This window comes from Acartia tonsa, chromosome 4 (assembly GCF_053477335.1).
Source record: "Acartia tonsa isolate MP-2025a chromosome 4, ASM5347733v1, whole genome shotgun sequence".
Lineage (NCBI taxonomy): Eukaryota > Metazoa > Arthropoda > Copepoda > Calanoida > Acartiidae > Acartia > Acartia tonsa.
The window spans coordinates 52,214,282-52,239,640 of record NC_137263.1 but is presented as its reverse complement, the minus strand read 5'-3'; the positions used below and the strand labels follow the sequence as shown (position 1 = coordinate 52,239,640).

At 32.7% G+C, this 25,359-nt stretch overlaps 1 protein-coding gene across 1 annotated transcript in view; it reads right to left on the bottom strand.

Moving 5' to 3' along the window:
- LOC145317712 (uncharacterized) overlaps nucleotides 1-16,783 on the bottom strand; it is a 140,383-nt gene extending 123,600 nt beyond the window's left edge. The window contains exons 1-6 of the mRNA XM_080158932.1: nucleotides 16,715-16,783; nucleotides 14,576-14,621; nucleotides 10,879-11,001; nucleotides 4,527-4,663; nucleotides 1,731-1,891; nucleotides 586-660 (exon numbers count right to left, since the gene is read on the bottom strand). Coding sequence (XP_080015058.1) covers nucleotides 586-660; nucleotides 1,731-1,891; nucleotides 4,527-4,663; nucleotides 10,879-11,001; nucleotides 14,576-14,621; nucleotides 16,715-16,760 — 588 coding nt within the window. The 5' untranslated portion in view covers nucleotides 16,761-16,783. The remainder of the gene's footprint in view (nucleotides 1-585; nucleotides 661-1,730; nucleotides 1,892-4,526; nucleotides 4,664-10,878; nucleotides 11,002-14,575; nucleotides 14,622-16,714) is intronic.
- Between the last annotated feature and the right edge of the window lie 8,576 nt (nucleotides 16,784-25,359).

Here is a 25,359-nt window from a genome sequence, read left to right as displayed (position 1 = left end):
AGGCCTCTAGGCCCACTGCCTATTTTCGTATTCTAGTTGCTTTGATTCCTCTCTTTTATTTTTTTCTCTATGGGGCTACGTCACTAGAAGACTTTACGGGGAAACTAAGGTGGATTGAGGGGGGTTGGGAAGATGTCACCCACCCCCCATTTTCATTTTAAGATTTAAACAGAAAAAGAAAAAGAAAAATTTTGGAGGGGAAGGGCGTTATTTTTTATTGGAAGGTTGGATATATTTTCCAATAAAATACTTAAAAACCTTACCTAGAAAGAAGCTTCATTGTCAAAGAGAACCATATCGGTTCAGTGATTAGTAAGATCCTATGCTACAGACCAAAAAAAGCTTAATACTTATAATACGATAAAGATATTTTAACGTACAATAGTTAGACTTTATTAAAAGAGTAAGTATTGAAAGTGAAAAGATAATAGGCATTCCTCCAAAACTATTTTATGAGAAAACATTTTTTTTACAATTAATAAAGTATAGTCCTTATTAAGGAACATTACATCTATAGACTATTATATCACTTAATTACATAAGCATATATTTTTTTACTTTTTAAACAGTTATTTTCTTACTTACATTCATATAAAAATCTTTGGGAGGAGAATTTTCTCTGGACATGTCGGTTATTTTTATTCTTGGTGGAGATATTGCCTGAAATAATAATGATAATAGTTATTTCTCGCATCGTATTATAAACAGCTTTCCGCGGATATAGAATTCGGCACCTCGAGACTAAAAAAACTGGTTTTAATCTTATGATTGTACATTTTTATATTCGTAGAAAGCTGGATATAATACGATGCTAGTCATAGTTTTTCGTATGGATGAGAACCGGTTCCTATCCACCAGATTCGAATGAATACGAGAAATAAAATTAACCCTTTTTGGACTAAAATTATTGGTTGCGAAGTTTGAACACACATAGTTTGAAACGAACCAATTAAAGTAACCAAAGTTTTCGAACCAACAAGTAAGATAACGCAGTCATATAACCAGTGTAATGTTCAGAGGTGGATTTTTTAAAAAAAATTTGCCCCACTAATCGCTCAGTGGGGCAAAATTGTTTTCGTGAAAAATCCACCAAAATCACATTAAAAATCTACAAAAATAAAACAAAATCATAGAAGGGTTATTAACATAAGATTTTATTTAATTTTTGTAGATTTTTTATGTGATTTTTGAGGATTTTTCACGAAAACAATTTTGCCCCACTAAGCGATTAGTGGGGCAAATTTTTTTTAAGAATCCACCTCAGGTCAATATATCCCCCCCCTTTATGATCATTTTGCCAGTGAAAAATGCTTCGTTTCACGTGATTAATATCACTTAAATTTATTTCAATATATTAATAGTTTAAATCAAGGCTCGGCAGCCGTGCGTCAGCCGCCTTTAAGCCTCAAGGAAATCTACCTTTAACAATCTTGAAAATCAGGTAGAAGTCTAAAACTGTAATACTCTTTTCAACATAAAATTTTAAAGAACACAGTAATAGTGTCTGACTGATTATGACGTAACAAAAAAATTAGCCAATGAGAGGCCATTATAAATTTTACCATTGGTCAATAACGGCCTCTCATTGGCTAATTTTTTTTTGTTACGTCATAATCAGTCAGACACTATTACTGTGTTCAATTTTAAACCATCCAAACGGGTCGCTGGCTTAGTCGCAGCTGACGCGCTGCTGTCGAGCCCTGTTTTAAATAATCATCAGAAATACTTACTAAATAATGAACAGCAGATCTAGACTGTGGTTTGAGCCCCATACTTTTTCCAAAATATTTCTTTTGCCGTTTCTCATTCTTTCTGGCGTATTGAGCAATAACGGCGACGGAAGAACGGCGGGACCCCGCCTCCCATGTACAGCGCCTTCCCGTTCTGTGGACTGAAAAATATAAATATATTAAGCTCTTTATAGGGTCATGTAGAATGACGTTATACTGGCCTACCTTAGGTCAATTAAAATGTATACTGGCCTGCCGTTGCTCATTGGTAATTTGTATTGTACTAGCGGCTTCGCCTTTGCCCAAGGAGGTATAATTACATCTACTCAAATCTACCCAGCGGAAAAAAAATGCGAATAAATAAAATACCCAGCGGAAAAAAAGCGAATGAATCGCAAATTTTCGCGAATTTGCCAAATTCGTAAAAATTCGTAAAAAAAAATTGGGAGGGGGGATTTTTTGTTTTTTGGGGGGTTGGGGGTGTCCCACCTGCCAAGAAAATAGCCTAAAACCACCACAGGACCAGTAGGTATATTCCCTGAAGAGTAGAATCCGATCGGTCCAGTGGTTACTGAGAACTTAAGGGACAGACGGACAGACATCAAGCTACTTTGTATCATAGATGACGTAATTTCTTACAGGCACTGTAAGGAGCTTCTAAATATAAATACTACTTCTAATAAAAATAGATACTACATCCATATCAAAAGTCAAATAAAAATTATCAAAGGGTTTCGAGTCAACAATTCAAGACTTTGGGTACTAGTATATTTTACAATCTAATGGTCCTTTCTTTTATTTCATTTCTCTGCCACTCTCAAAAAGCTATATCCTTGTCTCGTTTAAACCAAAATATATGTCAAAGATTTTTAAAGCAAAGACTTTCTATAATGAGAGGCGATCTCTCCGCCAGGGATAGTTAGATATTTCCGTTAATTTAAAAAGGTTGAAATTGCCCCATCGATATCAAACTTTGCATGACGATTCCTATAAAAATTTAGGTAATATTTAGAAAGCGTAGTAACTCTCTGATCGTTACCAGAAAGTCTGTACGTCTATTTAAAGCATGCTGATTGTTTACTTTTTTGACAACAAATTTTTGTATGTTATAATTATCCTATTCATCTGAATTTTTGTAATACTGATTCCTATTACAACAAGGCACAATGTTATACGCGAAGCAACTCTTTAATCAAGTCCTATAAATGTAAGTATGTCCTAAAACAGTATCATGTATTCAAAGTTTTACAACAAATTTACTTACAATCTTTTTTAAGACTTATGCATTACTATTGTGCTTATTCAGTTATGACAATCTACAAGTGTTAATATTCGATTGTCCTACAGTTTCAGAGCTACGCTTTTATGGATGTTTTCATCCTTGCTTAGCTATAACTATGTATTTTAATAAATAGAGGTTGGCTAACACTGGCATAAACAGAAATTGGATTGTATATTTATATAACACGAATCACAAGTCAGACCAAAAGTGAAGCTTTTCTAGAATTTTCTTCAAGATGTTTGTATTTTCCACCCTAAAGAAGTAAAATATTTTGCGGTATGGCTTCGAAGACGATTAATTAGAACCATTTCTCAGTCATTCAGAAAAATCATGTATTGCATACGTATTACAGACAATTTTCTCTGAATATTAAAGAAAAATCATAAAATTAATAGGTACAGTTTTTTAAATCCGGGCCTTTGGTTTTAATCTTATAATTTTCATTTTATTATCCGCGGAAAGCTAACTTATAAAAATTATTATTAAAAGCGAAGCTTTTATATAATTAGGGTCGGTCCGTCCGTACGTCCGTGACAAATAGCTTTTTTCGTTAATTTAGGCATGTAAGAATTGTTTTATCGATTTCAAACTTTGCATGGTTATTCCTTCAGTAGTTAGGTAAGATTTAAAAAACGTAGCAACTCTATAATCATTACCAGAATGTCCGTACGTCCATTTTAAACATATTGATTTTTTTACTTTTTTAACAACAATTTTTTATGTGATCTAATTATCCGATTGATCTTATTTTTGGTATATATAAGTCCTAAAAATGTAAGTATGTCCATAAACATTAACCTATTATATATCAAGCAGTTTTTCAACAAATTTAATTGCAATTTTGCTTCGACTTTTATACATTTACATTCTGATTATTCAGTTCTGACACTATACAAGTGTTAATGTCCGTTTGTCCTACCGTTTCAGTGCTTCGCTTTTATGGATGTTGTCATCCTTGTTATTATATATTTTTATTTTTACCTCCAAGTATAAATACTGAACCCAATATTTTGTATTTTGATGTATTAATATAATTATATTTTTATAATTGATTGATCAAGTAGAAAATAACCAAAGGAAACACATTTAGGGAATTAAGATAGTGCGGAACTTTTTAAATTGTCTTATTTTTCCAGTATGGCTTCAAAACCGCTGGATTACCACCGGTTCTCAGCAATGCATGGTGAAAAAAATGTATAGCATCGTATTAAGGAAAATTTTCTATGTTTAATAAAATAAAAATCATAAAGTTAATATCAGTTTTGTTAGCCCGTGCCTTCGGCTAATAAAGAAAATATAGTTTTGTACATCAAAAAGACATTTTACACGGTTAGTAAAGTGAAGAAAGGGACTAATCCTTAAATTTATATTTTATTTTTCTTTTAAAATACTCTTTAACACGAATATTCCATGATTTTAGTATGACTTAGAACTGGTTTTAATCCAACGGAAACAAAAAGGATTCAGGGGCTATCCCAGAAATGAACTTCTCATTTCTCTATCTCAAAACTCACCATCTCGTCTGCGTGGCCTGGACCTCCTTGAGCTTGCCCTGGCCTGTGCCTGCCCATACTCATACATGGTGTTCAGCTCCAGGGACTCGTTGATGGTGAAGGAGAGCTCGGAGGACCTCCGCGAACTTCTTGATGATCTAGACAGTGGATATATTACTACTTGGATCTTACCCCAAATTATCATTTACTCTAATAATTGAAAATTGGAGCTGGCTAAATCCATCCATCCCCTTTACCCCATCCCCTCCTACTAAGTCAACAAACTGAACAACAACTGATGTCCATATTAGCATCCTAAATTGACTTCAATTTTTACCCTGTCATAACATCCACGTAAATTCTATATCCATTAGAATAGCATACCAACAGACACTATAATAGTTATTTCTCGCATTATAAACAGCTTTCCGCGGATATGAAATTTACAATTATAAGATTAAAACCAGTTTTTTTAGCCACGAGATGTCGAAGGCACTGGCTAAAAAAACTGTTTTTTATCTTATGATTGTACATTTCATATCCTTAGAAAACTGGATCAGTCATATCGTTAGTTTCAAAAACTAATTTACGGCTTCAAAATATTAAAATTGGTGCCAAATATTGCTAAATTCCCTAATTTTCATACTGGGGGTTAAACGTGTGAAAGAAAGGGGTTAAATAGGTATTTGATAAATATTGAAATAGCTATACATTTTCATACGGCCAGGATATCGTTGTAAATCACTAATTATCCCTTTCAAAAACTTAGCTAGACCGTTTAATTTTACTGGGCAATTTGAGTTTTTTAAAAAGTATTGGATTTCTCAAATAGAATAGCATGTTCATATGATCACGGAACCTTCGCATATTACAAAAAAAAATTTCTAGCAAATTTTTTTTTTTGTTGAAATATACATGAAAAAAATTTAAATAGATATAAAATTTGTATAATAGATAAGATTTTTAACACTGAAAGGTTTTTTTACTTAATATTTACTTAATATGCACGTCCTTATAAAGTATAAACATTGTTTACTGAAGCAAAATGTTGTCCAGATTAAATAGTGATTGTCAAAGAACCACTTTATCTTGTTTGACTTGTAATTTTACAGTTCGTATTTGTAAAGTAACGGCACTGCAGAAAAAAATTTATCTTCAGTTAAAATTTCCCTCCTTTTTATGAGGTTCTTATGATAATACTCCACCCCCCCCCCCCCCCTCTTTAACAGTTCATCTTAATAAACGGGTCAACATATGGGAGAGGGAGAGGATTAAGAATCAAATGAGAGATAAAAAACAAGTATGACAACTTCCTTAAAAGCAAAATAGTAGTACAAACAAACATTAACACTTGTATTTTGTCTGTTGTTATAACTGAATAATCAGAATATAAATGTTTAAGTGAAAACTAAATTATAAGTGAATATTATAGAGTTGCTATGCTTTCTAAATTGTACAATAGAACAATACTAACATGCCTAAATTCTAAAAAATCTATCTGTTCCAGATGTACAGACAGACGGACGGACGTGCAACCAACCCCAATTATAGAAAAGAAAATTATGATAAAAGATATCAGTAAAGGACGGAGCGGCCTTGATTATAGAAAAGCTTCGCTTTTAAAAATTAGTCCTTAGAAACACATTCTTACAAAGGTATATCTAACATGTCTCACATAAAAGTTAATTTTTAAAAGCGAAGCTTTTCTATAATTAGGGTCGGTCCGTCCATACGTCCGTCCGTCACTCCGTACGTCCGTCCGTAACGGATAGCTTTTTTTGTTAATTTAGGCATGTTAGAATTGTCCTATCGATTACAAACTTTGCATGATGATTCCTGCAGTAATTAGGTAAGATTTAGAAAGCGTAGCAACTCTATAATCAATTTTGCATCGACTCTTATACATTTATAATCTGATTATTCAATTTTGACACTATACAAGTGTTAATGTCCGTTTGTCCTACCAGTTCAGCGCTTCGCTTTTATGGATGTTGTCATCCTTGTTGTTTCTATAAATGCTCATATTTAAACTTCCTATTGTATAGGATTATGGGGGGTGGGGTGTGTTCACAGGGTTTTTTAACCCCCCCCCCCCCCCATATTCAATTGAATATGATTTACTTTACAAGGCATAGGAAAAAAACAAGCCGTTCTTATTTTCTCTGCTCCCTTCCTGAACTACAAATGAATTCTTAAGAGCAACTTTTTTTATATGGAGGGGGAGGGAGATTAGAATATAGAATTAGTTTTTTTCTTTGGCACCTCGGGGCTAAAAAAACTGGTTTTAATCTTATAATTGTACATTCTATATCCGCAGAAAGCCGTTTATAATACAATGAAAGAAATAACTATTATTGTCCATGTTTGACCTTTTACTTTTATTTTGGCAGAAAATAGTAGTAAATCATATTCAATTGGATATGGGGGGGGGGGGGCAACTCTGTTTAACTTTAGCCAAATAAAGGAAATCGGAGGGTTTATCAACAAGGATGACAACATCCATAAAAGCGAATCAGTAGTACAAACAAACAATAACACTTGTAGATTGTCAAAACTGAATAATCAGAATATAAATGTATAAGTATAAACAGAATTATAAGTTATATTATAAAGTTGTTCCACTTTCTTAATCTATCGGTTCTAGATGTACAACCAACCCCAATTATAGAAAAGCTTTGTTTTTAACAGCAGTAGATATAATTAACACCCCTTCCCATAAATCTTTACAATAGGAACTTGATATGTTTAAATATGAGCAGTTTTAAAAGTTAAAAGAAACAAAATTTAACTTTTCACTTAATTAAGAAGCTTTATTGTTCATTGGTTCAGTGGTTAGTGAGATCCTTAGTTAGAGCATGACCTGAACCTTTCTAGGGAATAGGTAGAAAGCAATCAATTACAAATCTGCAAAATTAATCTTTTTTTTTTAAATAGAATCTGTTTGTTTTGTATTGATTCTCTGCTTGTAAAACTTATATAATAAGCTTTTTTTAAGCGAAGCTTTCTATGATTAGGATCGTTCCGTCCGTTCAGAACAAATAGCTATTTTTTGTTAGCTAAAATTTAAATTGGATAGGGAAATGGGCGGAGATATGTTATATATAGAATCTGTACTTATACTTTTGTCTTTCCAACCCCTTCAGTATTCTCATGCAATAATTTTTGTATGCATTAAAACAGCTATTTTTTTAGAAAAATAAAATATCATTTTGTATGTAATAAAATAAAAAAATCAACATGTTTAAAATAGTTGTACGGACATTCTGGTAACCATTACAGAGTTGTTACGCTTTCTAAATTTTAATTTTAATTTGAGCATTTATAAAAGTTATAAAAACAGAATGACAACATCCATGAAAGGGAAGCTCTGAAATAGTAGGATAAACAAACATTAACACCTGTAGAGTGTCAGAACTGAATAACATTAAACATTGTTGAGGTTTTGATTTGAGCAAGGGGTCGAACTGGAAACCTTACTTTTAATAAACCAGAGCTTTTCTATGATTAGAGTCGGTATGTCCGTCAATTACGGTTAGGTATGTCCTTTAAACAGTATTCTGTATTTAACAATTTTACAAAAAAAATGACGTATGATTTTGTCAAAAATAATACAGTTATAAGTCCAATCAAACGAATGAGAAAACGTGATTATAAAAGGTTGGGTACCAGTATAATTTACACTTTACAGTCCATTCAATCCCTACTTGCCTTCCGGGTTTTTAAAAATGGACAAACAATGAAATAATATGAAATATACATGGATATATTGAGAAAGAAAATTTGTAGTTAATTTAGCTTGCTAACATAGAACTCGTTTATTGTTCATTAGTTCATCTAGTAGAAGGGGAGTGGGTAGATTGGGGGGTGGGGGGTATGGTTATTTTAGCCAGCTATGAGTTTCACTTTATCAGAATACATGAAAATATGATGCAGCATCCAAGTAATAATATTTCCGTTGTAGTAGCGCCTCTAAAATGGAATGGACACACACACAAATAATCTATGGTTCATACCCAGGAATCTGAGGGGATTAGAAAATGGACTTTGCATTGATGTACATCACCAAAAATTATAAATAAAAATCTATACAATATAAAACATTGGTTGAAAAGATTGGGCACTACAAGTTCGGACCCTACCAATCACAATTCAATTTTGTTAACCTACGAGTAAAAAAACTTATTAATAAAACTTTGAGTACTTGTGTCATTAATTATCAAATGTCCTTAACAGTGCAGTGGTCCTTTTTTGGGATAGTATCGACTTTAAAATGGATTTATAATTACTTGGACATTACATCAGATTTTTATGTTCTATTAAAAAGTGAACTATTCGGCGGGCTAAAATTTATATCTCCCCCATTCCTCTTCTTTACCCCTTCCCTTCCATCCCAACCAACAAAAGTGAGGGAATATTGCAACCTAAATTTTTCTCTTCTTGTAGTCGATATAAACCAATAAAATTGCATGTTGACAAGGATATTGATCAGAGATCTAAATTGATAAGACAATGGCCGATAAATTGATGTACATCGCTAATATTAATACACAAATTTACCCCTTTTTTTACTACAATTACTACAAATACTCTTCTTATATTTATTTAAGTCTCGTTGTAAGTAAAAGATCCCTCCCCTCCCCCTATTATGATGTATGATATATGATGAATGATCATCGGTCAACTTTTGCTAAAAGAGATGGGGGGGGGGGGGGAGTTCAGTATAGGTCAAATGAAAGTTAAATCCTAAAGGGTATTATTTCCTTCCATCCAAAGTTGCAAGTCAAATATGAATATGAAGGGGGGGGGGGGGGGTGAGGAATATTTTTAAGGTTTAATTATATCAACAAGGATCACAACATCCATAAAAGCGAAATGGTAGTACAATTAAACATTAACATAAGCATAAATGTATAAGTATAATCAAAATTATAAGTAAGTATTATATAGTTGCAACGCTAACCCACCCAACTCGAACTCTCATTGGTCTGTTTGTTTCGTGTCGTCCGACAGATTTTGCGCTCTCCTTGGTTAGGCTCGGAATTGGTAAAGTTAAAGCTAAGAAGATGTCTTTATTTATATTACTAAAGTAGTAAAGAGGAGGGAGGGGACTCGAGTATTATTATTATAAAGTCTCCTGTATTTATTTAAATGTATGATTTATGGGGATTAACCCTCGGAATATGGGGGGGGGGGGGGGTGGTGGTAAGTAACTGGTAACATGATATTACGGTCAGCCAAGGTGTTCGTACAGAAATGTTGTAAGAATTATTCTTCAGAAAATTCAAGCTATATTTTAAATTTGAGAACTTAAGTAACTGATATAGATATTATATTAATTATTATAAAAAAAAATTTTGTTTGGTATATTAGATAAATAAATAGCTATTTCTGATCATTGATACACCAAAGTCAAGCAATATTTTGAAAAATTAAGTATCACATATAGATATTATAAAAAAACCTTTGGTTGGTATATTAGCTACTTCTGAATCTGATGCATCATTGTAACCCCCCCCCCCCCCACGCCAGAATTCATTAACAATATATATGCACCTGTTTCTCTACTTTGTGTGTGACTCATGTATAAGATATTTTAAGAAATATGATTGGGGGGGGGGGGGGGGGTTACATAACATTTTTAAAAAATAATACATAATTAATAAATCTACAAAATCCTATTTCTTTATTTGAACTGACAAACACAACAGAACATAAAGTAACTGGAAAAGTCAAAAGATAAATTAGCAATAACAACTTTGGAGACTTTTTTTCTTTAATTGTGATTGGTTGGTTTATTAAGCATGAAATGCTGCCAAAATGGAAATAAAAAAACAAGCGAAATTAGCAATAAGAACTAAGATTAACTATCTTGATAATCTGGCTACGAGATTGCGTGATGCTATAAAAAAAATCTATTCACCAAACCTCTATTATTCCAAGTCATAAAATTCTAGTGAGGTCATAAACCTTCTTCGTATGATAATATTTTCCGGAATTTTTATGATTTTCTGACAATGTTTGACCGTAAAGATATGTGAACATATGTAGTATCTTAGAAATACATCCCAAATCTAGCATAAGTTGACCCCTTCTCTCCGTATGAAAATGTTAACAGAGGTGTGAAGTCTCAATTTCCGGTCGTTTGAATATATCGGGGAATTTGTATATTTTTAGGGTTATTTTAGTATTTTGAAAATATTGAAAACAGTAACATTTCTCTACGAAATCACCCATCGTTTACGATTTTGAGTATGTTTTGAAAAATACTATAAACTAAAACTATCATTGAACTGGATATTATATTCGATGCTAGACATAGCTTTTTCGTATTGATGAGAACTGGTTTCGAATGAATACGAGAAAAATATTATACCTTGATCCCACAGACTTGAGAACTCCTCTTCTAGTCTCCACTGGATTTTGAATTTGGTCAAGTGTTAATTCAGGATGTATATCAGCTGTGCGCACATGCCGTGGAGTTTTTCGGAAAAATCTTCTAAACATGGAGAATGGTTTTAAGGTTAATTTTTAATTATTATTGGCGGGTTTTTTCTAAGTTTGTTATAAATATATTTCAAACATTTTAAGGGGAGATCTACTTCACCCCAAAATTTATATATAGAAATAAACACCGCTTTAGCCTCCCAGCTTTAATAAATAAATTAAGTAGAATTGAATAAGTACATGGGTAACATTCTATCAACTAATTGTTCCATAGCATACATATAAATTAAGAATTTTTAAAAAAAATAATTTTATGTTAAAAATTAACAGAAAAGTTCAATTAAGTGTGCAATAATTTTTACCAAAATTAATGAAATTTTTTTTAACAAAACACAGTACACTTTTATTTACATATTGAACTAGTTTTGTATTTGTAATCATTTAGGTGGGTTATCAATTCCACATGAAATGTAACTTTTAAATTGTCTAAAGACATGAGTTTTTCACATTGTTCTAAAGTTTAAAATGTTGAATCCTACTCAGTCTTCAAAAAACGATCTCTCTGTATATGTTTTGCTATATGGACATTTATTAATGTGTAGATTTAATAATAAGTTGATGTGATTGAACGTCATATATATTGTTGTCATTCTGATAGCAGAAAATTTCCATTGTTGTCATTCTAATAGCAGAAATTTATGTTTGCTAAAATTAATTTAGCCAATAAGAAACTGGAGGAAGCGTTGGTTATTAATTAATTGGTTAATGCTATGCAAGTTTCAAGCTATTGGATATTGGCCTACAGCCAATGAGGAACTGGAGGAAATGAGTTGATTTTATAGGCAAAAAAGAAAAGTTGCCCCATCACTTTAAAAAGGAGGCTGAGACCTAATTTTCGGTCAGGTTTCCCATCCCTTATCCCTGATTATAAACAGCTTTTGGCAGATATAGAATGTACAATTATAAGATTAAAACCAGTTTTTAGCCCTGTAGAAAGCTGGAAATAATACGATGCTAGACATAGTTTTTTCGTATTCATGAGAACCGGTTCCTATCCACCGGATTCGAATGAATACGAGAAAAAATGTTCTTAATTATATGTTTTCTTCCATTGAAACATCCCTAGATCACAATTTAGAAAATTATAAAAACCATAATTTTATCAAAATTTATTATATTCTTTAATGAATGTTTTAATTAAAAATAATTATGAAAATTTTTTTGTTAAAAGCTTTATTGTTTAATGTAAAGTTTGATGTCAAGTGTTTTATTGTTACAAAATTAAGATTAATAATGGATATATTATTACTTGGATATTACACCAGGTTTTCATGCTCTCTATTTAAGTGAAATTTGAAGCAGGCTAGTATAACGATTCCCCCTTCCATCCCCTTTACCCCATCCCCTCACATCCTATTGGATAACGAACTGACCAATAAGCGAGTTCCATGCATAGTAAGATAAATGGACGACAATTTTTCACTTGTCATATTATCCACATATATTCTATAAGATTAATATAATGTAAAAAAAACAAGGATGAATAGATAAAGATAATCTAGATGGACAATTGCCGAATTAGACCAATAGTAAAAATAGCGTGTGAACAATCTGACCACATTTTCGATTCGAAAGTGTACAATGTACATGTAGTGTGGCAAGGTTACAAGGATATCCTATCGTGGCTGTAGACAAGGACGTCCAAGGGGGGGGGGGGGTAAAGGGATGATTACCCCCCCAAACGAATTTGCTAAATATTTGATAGTATTTCATTGTTAGATTGGTACCTTTAAACATTATTAAATTACCCCCCCCCCCCCAAAAAAAAAAACGATAGAAAGACTGACATTGTATCCTCATAGAGAAGCAGCGCTTCTTATAGAGATTTTTTATTAATAAAACTAAAAATGTACAAATAAGAAAATAAGAAACAATTTGCTCTCGACTCTTAATAAGTAAATTAGTGATTAATTTGTTAATGAAAAGGACAAGGGCACCTTAATTACTTAAAACACAATTAAATTATAATTATCTACAATCTTATTTTCTTATATTAGCAGCGACGCTCTACTCTATAACTCACTTTGTCTGTCAATCCCAATTTGAAATTTTAATTACTCAGCTGCTAGAACAGATAAAGATCTTTTTTTTTAAACCTCTGGCCAATGTTCATCTACATTTTGTCCGTCTGTATGACATAAAAGTAAAACGCTAGCGGGAGAAGGGGTGAAATAACTGTATCATCTCCCCAACACAATGTCCTTGTGTGGACTCTAAATTGGGTCATTGAAAATCAACCAATGTTTAATCGCGAATATTTACACAGCCAAGTAGTAGAAAACAATTTGCTAGCAGACGAAAAAGATCATTGAAAAAGGGATGGAGCTAGTTATCTATACTTTAGATCTGTTTTTATGACCATCACACTATTTCAGTTTATAGGATGAATTTTTTGGGGGGGTTGGATAGAATTATTTCAGATTTAGAATAGAATAGGCTTCTGCAATTTCTTGAGAAAATCCTTTACAAATGTAAAGGAACAAGACAAAGGTCGATAAATTGATTTACAATCCCAATGTTGATAAACAAAAATACCCCTTATGAAGATATTAAATCTGCTCCATAACCCACTTCAAACAGAATAGTTGAAATGAAAATTCTTTGTTGGAAAAATTCTTGGTATTTTTATCAAATTTATTTTGCTACAAATTCTTATTATCATTTTTGTTTTATCTCATATCTTATTAATATAACATGAAAAGTACGATTCTTATTAGATACATATCAGGGCTCGGCAACCGCGCGTCAGCCGCTACTAATCCTCTAATTATTACCCGTTTAGATGCTTTTCAATTTTTAATAGATGGATTGTCATATTTTGGTTGGGTTAAGACTTCTAGCTGATTTTTAAAATTGTGAAAGGTTGATTTCCCTGAGGCTTACAGACGGCTGCCGAGCCCTGATAAATATTATATTTATTCTATAATCTTACTTCTCCATGTATTATATTGAATTTTGAAATACTATGAAGAAGAGTATGATTCTTATTACATATTAGATAAATACTATATTTTACTTTTATCCTATTTTTATTTTGGTACCACCACCCTCTTAAGAGAAAACACAAACATATAAAGTGCCACTAGAGGCCTCTAGGGGCGTAGCCGCTAGTCTATATACAAAGTAAAATAATGTCTGTTCGTCCGTCCGTCCGTCCGTCCCTTAAGATCTTGGTAACCACTTAACGGATTGAATTGTTCTCTTCAGGGAATATACCTACTTGTCCTGTGGTGGTTTTAGGCTATTTTCTTGGAGGATGGGACACCCCCAACCCCCAAATGAGTTTATAAATTCTATAAACCAAGACATAAAAGGATGGACGTGAGTAAAGAGGTGATTATCCCACCACCCCAAAATATTGTAATTTCAGTATAAATAAAATAAGGGAACGTGGTGTCAAAACAAGAATTTAACAATATATCTTTTTTAACCCCTAAAGACTTAAACCCCCTAAATCTTATGCGTTTTTACCTACTACATTTGTTGATCTAATATATTTAATAAAATGTTGAGCTACTTTGTAATGCTGTAATTCTAGTTTCATAAATAAATTATTAAGCTCTAACCTTTTCTTTTTAGATCCTTGTTCTTGCTTCGTTTGATTTGATTCATCTAAAGGTGTAAACAAAATTTGGGTATAGTCCCTTTCGTGACAAAGCCTCTAAAGGGGCGATTAGTTGGCTATTGATAGGTTATTTAAGGTTAGGTAAGGTTATAATGGGGTAGGTGATTGCCCCGCAGGGTTAGAGCCCCCTGCTGGGGCTAGAAATATGAGGAAAGCTACTTTGAAAATAAGAAGAAACGCCCCTTAAGAGGCGTTGCCACGAAAGGGACTATACCCCAAAATTTTGAACTAAAACTTGCTGCAAAACATTATTTCAAAGAAGGTGTATCAACTTTTTTTTTATAGCTAGCCGGTTCTTTTAGTAAGTAGTAGATGTAAAATTTTTCATAGAATTCAGATATGCAATCGGTTTTTTTGTAGACCTCTTATTTTTTAAGTAATTTAAGTTTTTTTTAAAAATAATTAAGTCGGTTTTAAGGTACTAAAACGCAACAAAATAAAAGAAGAAAATGGCCAGTAAGAACAAAAATAGTAAGATCTTTAATTTGACACCTTACTTTTAAAATTCTGTTGAGTAATTATTGAAAAAATCTATTTTTTTAACCTCGGTTTAATAAAAACTTTAGACCTAAATATTTTCTCAAACAGACATAAAAAACATGGGTTCATATATACCTTTAGAATCAGAAAAATATTACGAATCCATTGTAAGCAAAATTGAAAAAAAGTAAAAAAATCAAAAATTAAACAAATAGCCAATTGTATTTTTTGTTCAGGCAACACTATCGTCTTCCCTTTTTTACCCCCTCTTTACCCCCTTCCCATTTTTATACTCAATTCAAGAATTGAGACGTTGCCTGTACAATATAATATGATATTTTCATATAATTCCTTTTATTGTAGTTTATATACTATATTGTAAACTTTTTTTTCAATTTTGCTTACAATGAATTCGTAATATTTTTCTGATTCTAAAGGTATATATGAACCCATATTTTTTTACCTGTGAAATAATAAAATCAAGTTCAAAGTTTTTATTCTCGTGGGTTTAAAAAAATCGATTTTTTCAATAATTACCTGACAGAATTGAAAAAGTAAGGTGTCAAATTAAAGATCTTACTATTTTTGTTCATAATGGCTATTTTCTTTCTTTTTTTTGTTGCATTTTAGTACCTTAAAATCGACTTAATTTTTTTTTTTAACTTAAATTACTTAAAAAATAAGAGGTCTACAAAAAAACCGATTGCATATCTGAATTCTATGAAAAATTTTACATCTACTACTTACTAAAAGAACCGGCTAGCTATAAAAAAAAAAGTTGATACACCTTCTTTGAAGTAGGTTTTATATATTGAAATGATTACCTTTACGGCTTCGAAACCGATTAATTCCGCTGGATTAGAACGGGTTTTCAGCCATACTGAAAATTCATGTATAGCTGGGCCAGCTTATAATTTTAATTTTTTTTTCTAATGTTCGTGGAAAATTGTCTGTAATACAAGCCTATACATGATTTATTCAGTATGGCTGAGTATCGGTTATATATTCCAGCGGATTTGAATCGGTTTTGAAGCATTTGATTTATATGTTATAAAAGTATGACATTCAGGGTTGGGTTAAGAAAAGTTGAGTTTAAGATCCCCCCCCCCCGGGTTAGGGTTAGGTCTCTGGTAGAAAATTTGGGATTCTGCTAAAAGAAATTTCAACTTTAATATGATGTTATTGGCATTAATTAGTTGGATCTGGTACAGCTTACGGTAAAAAATTGCTGGAAAAGAATAATTCAAAAAAAAACTTAAAAGGCAAATAAAAGGTAATAGCAATGATCCAAAAATGTATACACAGCTCCTAGCTAAATGAGGTCTTTTTCGCGCATTTATGTAGGCTGCAAGATGACTGTGCAGTAATTGTTATAAAATATTTTTTGCCGGTTATATAAAGACTTGCGAAAAAAAACTTTCAGCAAAAACAACCAGGAATTGTACAGATCATAAAATTTCAATAACAAAGGGCTCTGCAGCCGCCGCTTAGCTGCAAAAAACACGCCAAAATGCCTAGAGTCCTTCCATATACGGCCTTTAAATTCAGACAGTAATTGACGGCTTTTTTTGGCGGCTGCCAAGCCCAGAAATTAACAAACCTTCTTCCTCGGGTCTTTTCTCCTCCGCCTCATTTTGACTTGACATATTTTCTGTGGATAAATTATCCTTGTGTAAGAACATATTATATAGGAAACTGAGACAGTGTAAAGTGGCACCAAAAACATGACGTCATACAATAAAGGGGACCAATGAGAGGCCAGTTTACTCTGTAATTGACCAATGGTAAAATTTATACTCGCCTCTCATTAGTTTATTGTATCGAATGACGTCATTTTTTTTGGTGCAAATTTACGCTGTCTCTAGGAAACTTTAATTTTTTGCAACTCGTAAGCAGCAATTTATGAACATGCAATTTCTTGAGTTTATTTTGACTATATTGCTTAGTTAAAAAGTGATTGTGATTGACAATTTTTTATTTTTTTTATTTTGACAATATGTTGATTACGTTGTTTCCAAGTCTGACATAATTTCGACATATCGAAAGTCTAATGGCATCATAAATATATACTTAGGTTGAAATAGTAGCAACTCATTTTTTTAAAAGGGTTTTCTGTTTTTCTCATAAAATTATACAAATTTTTTGAGAATAAAAGAATAGTTATTTCTTTCATCGTATTATAAACGGCTTTCCGCGGATATAGAATGTACAATTATAAGATTAAAACTAGTTTTTTTAGCCCCGAGATGCCGAAGGCACGGACTAAAAAAACTGGTTTTAATCTTATGATTGTACATTTCTATATTCATAGAAAACTGGACATAGTTTTTTTGTATAGATGAGAACCGGTTCCTATCCAGCGGATTCGAATGAATACGAGAAAAATCTTTCAACTCATATCAACAGCTAAATCCAGAGAGGAAAATTGGACTGTTAATTATACAAGCTCATTTTTTTTGGGGGGGGGGGGTAATCTTAATTTCATAGAGGCATTTTTTTTATTTTTTTTGGATGGGGGGGTAAAAATTGAAAATCCAAATTCATTTAGGGGGGAGGGGTAATCACCCCTTTACCCCCCCGGGCCCCCCCCCCCTTGGACGTCTATGACTACCAAAGTTTTATGAACTAGTTCACTTATTCATTGGATTTAAAACGTTGGGGACTTTTATCAATCCCAAATTGTTGGTTCAAACTTCCAATGTCCATTAATTTTAATCTAAAGAAGGGGTAATTTTGTTTATCATCATTAGGAATGTACAAAAATTTTATCGTTTACTATCTAATCCCTGAAGATCTCCAATGGTTAAATCCAAGGGTCCCAAAGTCACGAGAATAGTTATTTCTAGCATCGTATTATAAACGGCTTTCCGCGGATATAGAATGTACAATTATAAGATTAAAACTAGTTTTTTTAGCCCCGAGGTGCCGAAGGCACCGGCTAGAAAAAACTGGTTTTAATAAACAAGGATGACAACATCCATAAAAGCGAAGCTCTGAAATGGAATGACAAACGAACATAGATTGTCAGAACTGAATAAACAGAATATTAATGCATATGTCTAATAGTCTATACAAAATTGTAAGTAAATTTGTTGCCAAACTGATTAAATACATATCACTGTTTATGGACATACTAACGTTTTTGGGACTTGTTTACAGAGATGCTTCGCTTATAATATTGTACTTTGTTGTCCTAGGAATCAAATATTTCAAAAATCAGATCAATCGGATAATTTTATCATATAATTATTTGTTATTAAGTTAAAAATCCACATGTTTAAAATGGACGTACGGACATTCTGGAAACGATAATAGAGTTGCTACGCTTTCTAAATCGTACCTAACTACTACAGGAATCACCATGCAAAGTTTGAAATCGATAGGACAATTCTGACATGCCTAAATTAACGAAAAAAGCTATCCGTTCCAGACGGACCGACCCTAATTATAGAAAAGCTTTGCTTTTAAAAATACAATTTAAATTAATCAAAATGATCAATCTATTTTTACAAGATCATATGCATCGCCACTAGACTTTCAGGGTTGAGCTTTTTGTTTTTGTTTTTGTGGGGCAGTGGAAAAGCATAAAGCTTTTAGTAAGAAAAATATTACTATCTTGTATCATTTGTACTTAATTTGCGCGATTCTTTATGGATTAATAAATCAAATGAGAATGATTAATATTTGTTTGTTATAAATTTCCCTAAAACGACTGGAACAAATTTTTGGTTGTAAATAATGCTTTTGCATTGAGTTGAATTTATTTCTTTATTATGCCTAAAATTTACAAGGATAAAACAATTAAAAGATAAAAATGGATATATCATTACTTATATCTTACAACATATTTCCATGTTCTCCAAAAAAGTGAAACTTGCAGCTGGCTATAATATCAATAATCCGATCCCCTCTCATCCTACTGGATGAACGAACTTACCAAGTTCCATGTTAGCAAGATAAATTTTTCCCCTATCATAATTTCAACGTATATTCTACATCCATTAAGATAAATTTACTTCACAATAACCTTAACTCTTTAAAACCAACCAATAAACAAAGATAATGGAGTATTTAACAGTCGTTGGTAATAAAATACTATATTATTGCATATATCTTAATAAACCTAAAATCTTAACAAATTTTATTTTTTATGAAAATTTTTTTATATAAAATTTTTATTTTAAGTGTATCACTTTTACAATTAACTTATAGATATTTGAGGTATTTTAACTTTTTTTCACTATTTTATGGCCTACAGAATTTGTATCTGTGTTTAATATTGAGAGACAGATAATAAACAGAATGTTGAGACATGAGTATTGTGTTTAAACTCAGAGAAATCCGTACACCTGGTTTATCTCCTCCCCTCTCCATCTCTCTCTCTCTCTCTCCTCTCTCTCTCTCTCTCTCTCTCTCTCTCTCTCTCTCTCTCTCTCTCTCTCTATCTCCATGACTCTTCTCTCTCAAACTTCTTATTCCCTCTCTCTCTCTGTCTAAACCTCTCTTTGTTTCTCTCTATGAATAGTTCTTTATCTCTTTCTATTATTCTCTGATCCTTTGCTAATATCTCTATCCTATTCTCATTAACACTAAATATTCTTGTCTCTCTCTTTTTGGACTCTATCTCCTCTATCTCTCCGCCTCTGCAACTCTCTCTCTCTCTCTCTAAACTATATGATTTTCTTTTTAACACTCTTTTTATCTCTACCTCTTCTCTCTCATAGACTCTTTGTATCACTACGTCTTCTCTCTCATAGACTCTTTGTATCTCTACGTCTTCTCTCTCATAGACTCTTTGTATCTCTACCTCTTCTCTTCCATAGACTCTTTGTATCTCTACCTCTTCTCTCTCATATACTCTTTGTATCTCTAACTCTTCTCTCTCATATACTCTTTGTATCTTCACCTATTCTCTCTCATAGACTCTTTTTGTATCTTTACCTCTTCTCTCTCATAGACTCTTTGTATCTCTACCTATTCTCTCTCATAGACTCTTTGTATCTCTACCTCTTCTCTCTTATATACTCTTTGTATCTCTACCTCTTCTCTCTCATAGACTCTTTGTATCTCTACCTCTTCTCTCTCATAGACTCTTTGTATCTCTACCTCTTCTCTCTCATATACTGTTTGTATCTCTAACTCTTCTCTTTCATATACTCTTTGTATCTTCACCTATTCTCTCTCATAGACTCTTTTTGTATCTTTACCTCTTCTCTCTTATAGACTCTTTGTATCTCTACCTCTTCTCTCTCATAGACTCTTTGTATCTCTACCTCTTCTCTTTTAAAGACTCTTTGTATCTCTACCTCTTCTTTCTCATTGACTCTTTGTATCACTACCTCTTCTCTCTCAGTGACTCTTTGTATCTCTACCTCTCTCTCATAGACTCTTTGTATCACTACCTCTTCTCTCTCATAGACTCTTTGTATCTCTACCACTTTTCTCTCATAGACTCTTTGTATCTTTACCTATTCTCTTTCATAGACTCTTTGTATCTCTACCTCTTCTCTCTCATAGACTCTTTGTATCTCTACCTCTTCTCTTTCATAGACTCTTTGTATCTCTACATCTTCTCTTTCATAGACTCTTTGTATCTCTACCTCTTCTATCTCATAGACTCTTTGTATCTCTACCTCTACTTTCTCATAGACTCTTTGTATCTCTACCTCTTCTCTCTTATATACTCTTTGTATCTCTACCTCTTCTATCTTATAGACTCTTTGTTTCTCTACCTCTTCTCTCTCATAGACTCTTTGTATCTCTAACTCTTCTCTCTCATATACTCTTTGTATCTTCACCTATTCTCTCTCATAGACTCTTTTTGTATCTTTACCTCTTCTCTCTCATAGACTCTTTGTATCTCTACCTATTCTCTCTCATAGACTCTTTGTATCTCTACCTCTTCTCTCTTATATACTCTTTGTATCTCTACCTCTTCTCTCTCATAGACTCTTTGTATCTCTACCTCTTCTCTCTCATAGACTCTTTGTATCTCTACCTCTTCTCTCTCATATACTCTTTGTATCTCTAACTCTTCTCTCTCATATACTCTTTGTATCTTAACCTATTCTCTCTCATAGACTCTTTTTGTATCTATACCTCTTCTCTCTTATAGACTCTTTGTATCTCTACCTATTCTCTCTCATAGACTCTTTGTATCTCTACCTCTTCTCTTTCAAAGACTCTTTGTATCTCTACCTCTTCTTTCTCATTGACTCTTTGTATCACTACCTCTTCTCTCTTAGTGACCCTTTATATCTCTACGTCTTCTCTCTCATAGACACTTTGTATCACTACCTCTTCTCTCTCATAGACTCTTTGTATCTCTACCACTTTTCTCTCATAGACTCTTTGTATCTTTACCTATTCTCTTTCATAGACTCTTTGTATCTTTACCTCTTCTCTCTCATAGACTCTTTGTATCTCTACCTCTTCTCTCTTATAGACTCTTTGTATCTCTACCTCTTCTCTCTCATATACTCTTTGTATCTCTAACTCTTCTCTCTCATATACTCTTTGTATCTTAACCTATTCTCTCTCATAGACTCTTTTTGTATCTTTACCTCTTCTCTCTTATAGACTCTTTGTATCTCTACCTATTCTCTCTCATAGACTCTTTGTATCTCTACCTCTTCTCTTTCAAAGACTCTTTGTATCTCTACCTCTTCTCTCTCAGTGACTCTTTGTATCTCTACGTCTTCTCTCTCATAGACACTTTGTATCACTACCTCTGCTCTCTCATAGACTCTTTGTATCTCTACCACTTTTCTCTCATAGACTCTTTGTATCTTTACCTATTCTCTTTCATAGACTCTTTGTATCTCTACCTCTTCTCTCTCATAGACTCTTTGTATCTCTACCTCGTCTCTTTCATAGACTCTTTGTATCTCTACATCTTCTCTTTCATAGACTCTTTGTATCTCTACCTCTTCTATCTCATAGACTCTTTGTATCTCTACCTCTACTTTCTCATAGACTCTTTGTATCTCTACCTCTTCTCTCTTATATACTCTTTGTATCTCTACCTCTTCTATCTTATAGACTCTTTGTTTCTCTACCTCTTCTCTCTCATAGACTCTTTGTATCTCTACCTATTCTCTCTCATAAACTCTTTGTATCTCTATGTCTTCTCTCTCAAAGACTCTTTGTATCTCTACCTCTTCTCTCTCATAGACTCTTTGAATTTCTAGGTCTTCTCTCTCATAGACTCTTTGTATCACTACCTCTTCTCTCTCACACCCCTTCATAGACTCTTCTCTAACACCAACAACTTGATCTTTCTCTCTCTCTTTCACACTTCTCTAACTTCTCTTTTAGCTCCTCACCTGTTACACTGATTATTGTGTTTAATACCCCCTCCCCCCGGCACCATTCCCCAGCTTGTTTATACTCTTTCTTTTTCTTCTTGCTTGCACCATCCATCTTACCATTTGATTAATCTACTCTATAAAACCAAGACTCAAATCAAGATTTTCAAACTTTTGATTTCCCTTTACTATTCGCTCTCTCTCTCACACACACATACACTCTCTCTCTCTCTTTCTTTCTCTCTCTCTCTCTCTCTGTGTGTGTGTGTGTGAGTATCTTGATATATATCTCTTACCATTTCTCTTCCGTATTCTTTTCAAATTCCTTTTCACTAGTGCCACCTTTTTAATTCTCAAACTTCCAGGGATACAGGGACATGTTAATGGCAGTTGAATCTGGGGATTTATAATGTACGTGGATATTATGACAGGGGAGTAATTGTAATCAATTTCGGTTGCTAACCCGGAACTCATTTAATGGTCATTTCGTTCATTCAGTAGGAGGGGAGTGGATAAGGGTATATGGAAGGTATCAATATGTTAGCCCGTTTCGAGTTTCACATTATATCTGGTGTAACATCCAAGTAATAATTATTGTTTCTCTTATTTAAAATGTATCATATGCTGTATTTACCTGACTAATAGATTTTTAAAAATCCAAGCTTAGAATAACTTTTGATTTTAAGACCTTTGTCTGTAAGTCCTTACAAATGCATTCCTCTAGATCTGAAAAGACAAGCGGTGGGTACAATTTTTATGTCTTTAGTTATGGCGCAGGTGGGACTGAGATTCGAACCAATCATCTCAAAGATTATGCTACAAATTACACTATGCTCCATTCAATGCTACAGCCGTAGGCATAATATTATTATATATGTTTATTCTAAAATTTTTTGTCAAGGAAAAAAACCTGTCTTCTATTTACCTATCCCCTAACCCCTAAATAATCTTAACAATTCTTCTCTCTTTTTACTCTCGCTCCCTCTTCCTCTCTCACTCTCTCTCCCTCCCTCTGTCTCCCTTTTATTCTCTCTCTCTCACTCCTTTATTTCTCTCTCATAATTAAAAAGGAATTTGTATAATTTTCTCTCTTTCCTTTTCACCTTTATCAGTGGAAATTTTTTTCTCAGAATTTTACTTTTATTTTTAAATTTTTAATGTTTATTGTTTAAGCAGACTAACAGACATACTTGTAAAGTAGTTTTACTTTTTAGAAACAAAACACCTCGGGGCTAAAAAAACTGGTTGTAATCTTATAATTGTACATTCTATATCTGTTTATAATACGATAAAAGACATAACTATTATCGCATCGTATTACAGACAGCTTTACGTTTATGGAGAATTTAAAATACAAGCAGGGACTAATTAATTTTGTAAAGAAAATATGTGTACGAGGAAAATTGTCTACTAAAAATACAATATATGATACTAGCGGCTTCGCCCTTAGCCTCTAGGGGCTTTTTCCCCAAGAGGTATAATTACATCTTCTATTACCTACCCAGCTTAAAAAAAATGCGAATGGATCGCAAATTTTCGCAAATAAATGGCGAATTTTAAAAATTTGTAAAAATTCATAAAAATTCGTAAAAAAAAATGGGGGGGATTTTTTTGTTATTGAGGGGGTTAGGGATGTCCACCCCCCCCCCCCCCCCCCCCAAGAAAATAGCCTAAAACCACCACAGAACCAGTCCAGTAGGTATATTTCCTGAAGAGTAGAATCCGATCGGTTATAAGTGGTTACCGAGATCTTAAGGGACAGACGGACAGACATCATTCTACTTTGTATTATAGATAATGGAAATTTTTTACTAGGCTTATTAAAAACTCTCTCTTCTCTCTCTCCTAATGAAATTGTGTAATCTATTCTATTTAACTTCATATATTTCAAGGATGACAACATCCATAAAAGCAAAACTCAGAAACGGTAGGACAAATGAACATTAACACTTGTAGAGTGTCAGTTAACCTAATAATTAGAATATATGTAAATGTATAAAAATCAAAAAAAAATGTAAGTCCATTTTTTGAAAAATGCTTAAATACAGGATAATAATTAAGGACATACTTACACTTTTGGGAATTGATTATAGAGATGCTTCGCTTATTATATTGTACTTTGTTGTCTTAGGAATCAGTATTACAACAATCAAGTCAATCGGTTTATTATATCATCTAAAATTTTGTTGTCAAAATAGTTAAAAATTAACAAGTTTATAATAGACGTACAGAAATTCTAGTGACGATCATAGAGTTGCTACGCTTTCTAAATAGTACCTAAGTAACGAAAAAAGCAATCCGTTCCAGACGGAAGGACGGACGTACAGTCCGTCCCTAATCATAAAAAAATCTTCGCTTTTAACAATCATTTGTATTTTTTTTAAATATTGAGTTTTAATAATAAAAAAACACAAATTTTCTAAAATATGAATTTACTTAACATATTAGATAAACATGTAAATTTTAAGTTTTGAAAATTAAATTGTTATGGTTTTGCTTTGTTTGTTTGTAGATGTGTTTCTTGAGCTACATCAGACTGGTAAAAGGAAAAGGAAATAGGAAAATGGCTTTTTATAGGTTATTTTAGGTTAGGTTAGGTTATATTGGGTTAGGTGATTGCCCCACAGGGTTAGGTAATTGGCCCCACAGGGTTAGAGCCCCCCGCAGGGGCTAGCAATAGGAGAAAAGCTACTGTGAAAAAAAATAGAATCGCCCCATAAGGTGCGATGTTACGAAAGGTTACATGTAACTTTGTAGAAATATTATGTTTAATAAATTAATGAAAAAGCTATCCGTTTCAGATGGATGGGTGTACCGACCCTAATTATAGAAAATCTTTGCTTTTAACAATGATATGTTATTTTTTTAAATACTGAGTTTTAATAATACATAAAAAAACAAATTTTCAAAAATATGAATTTACTTAACATATTAGATA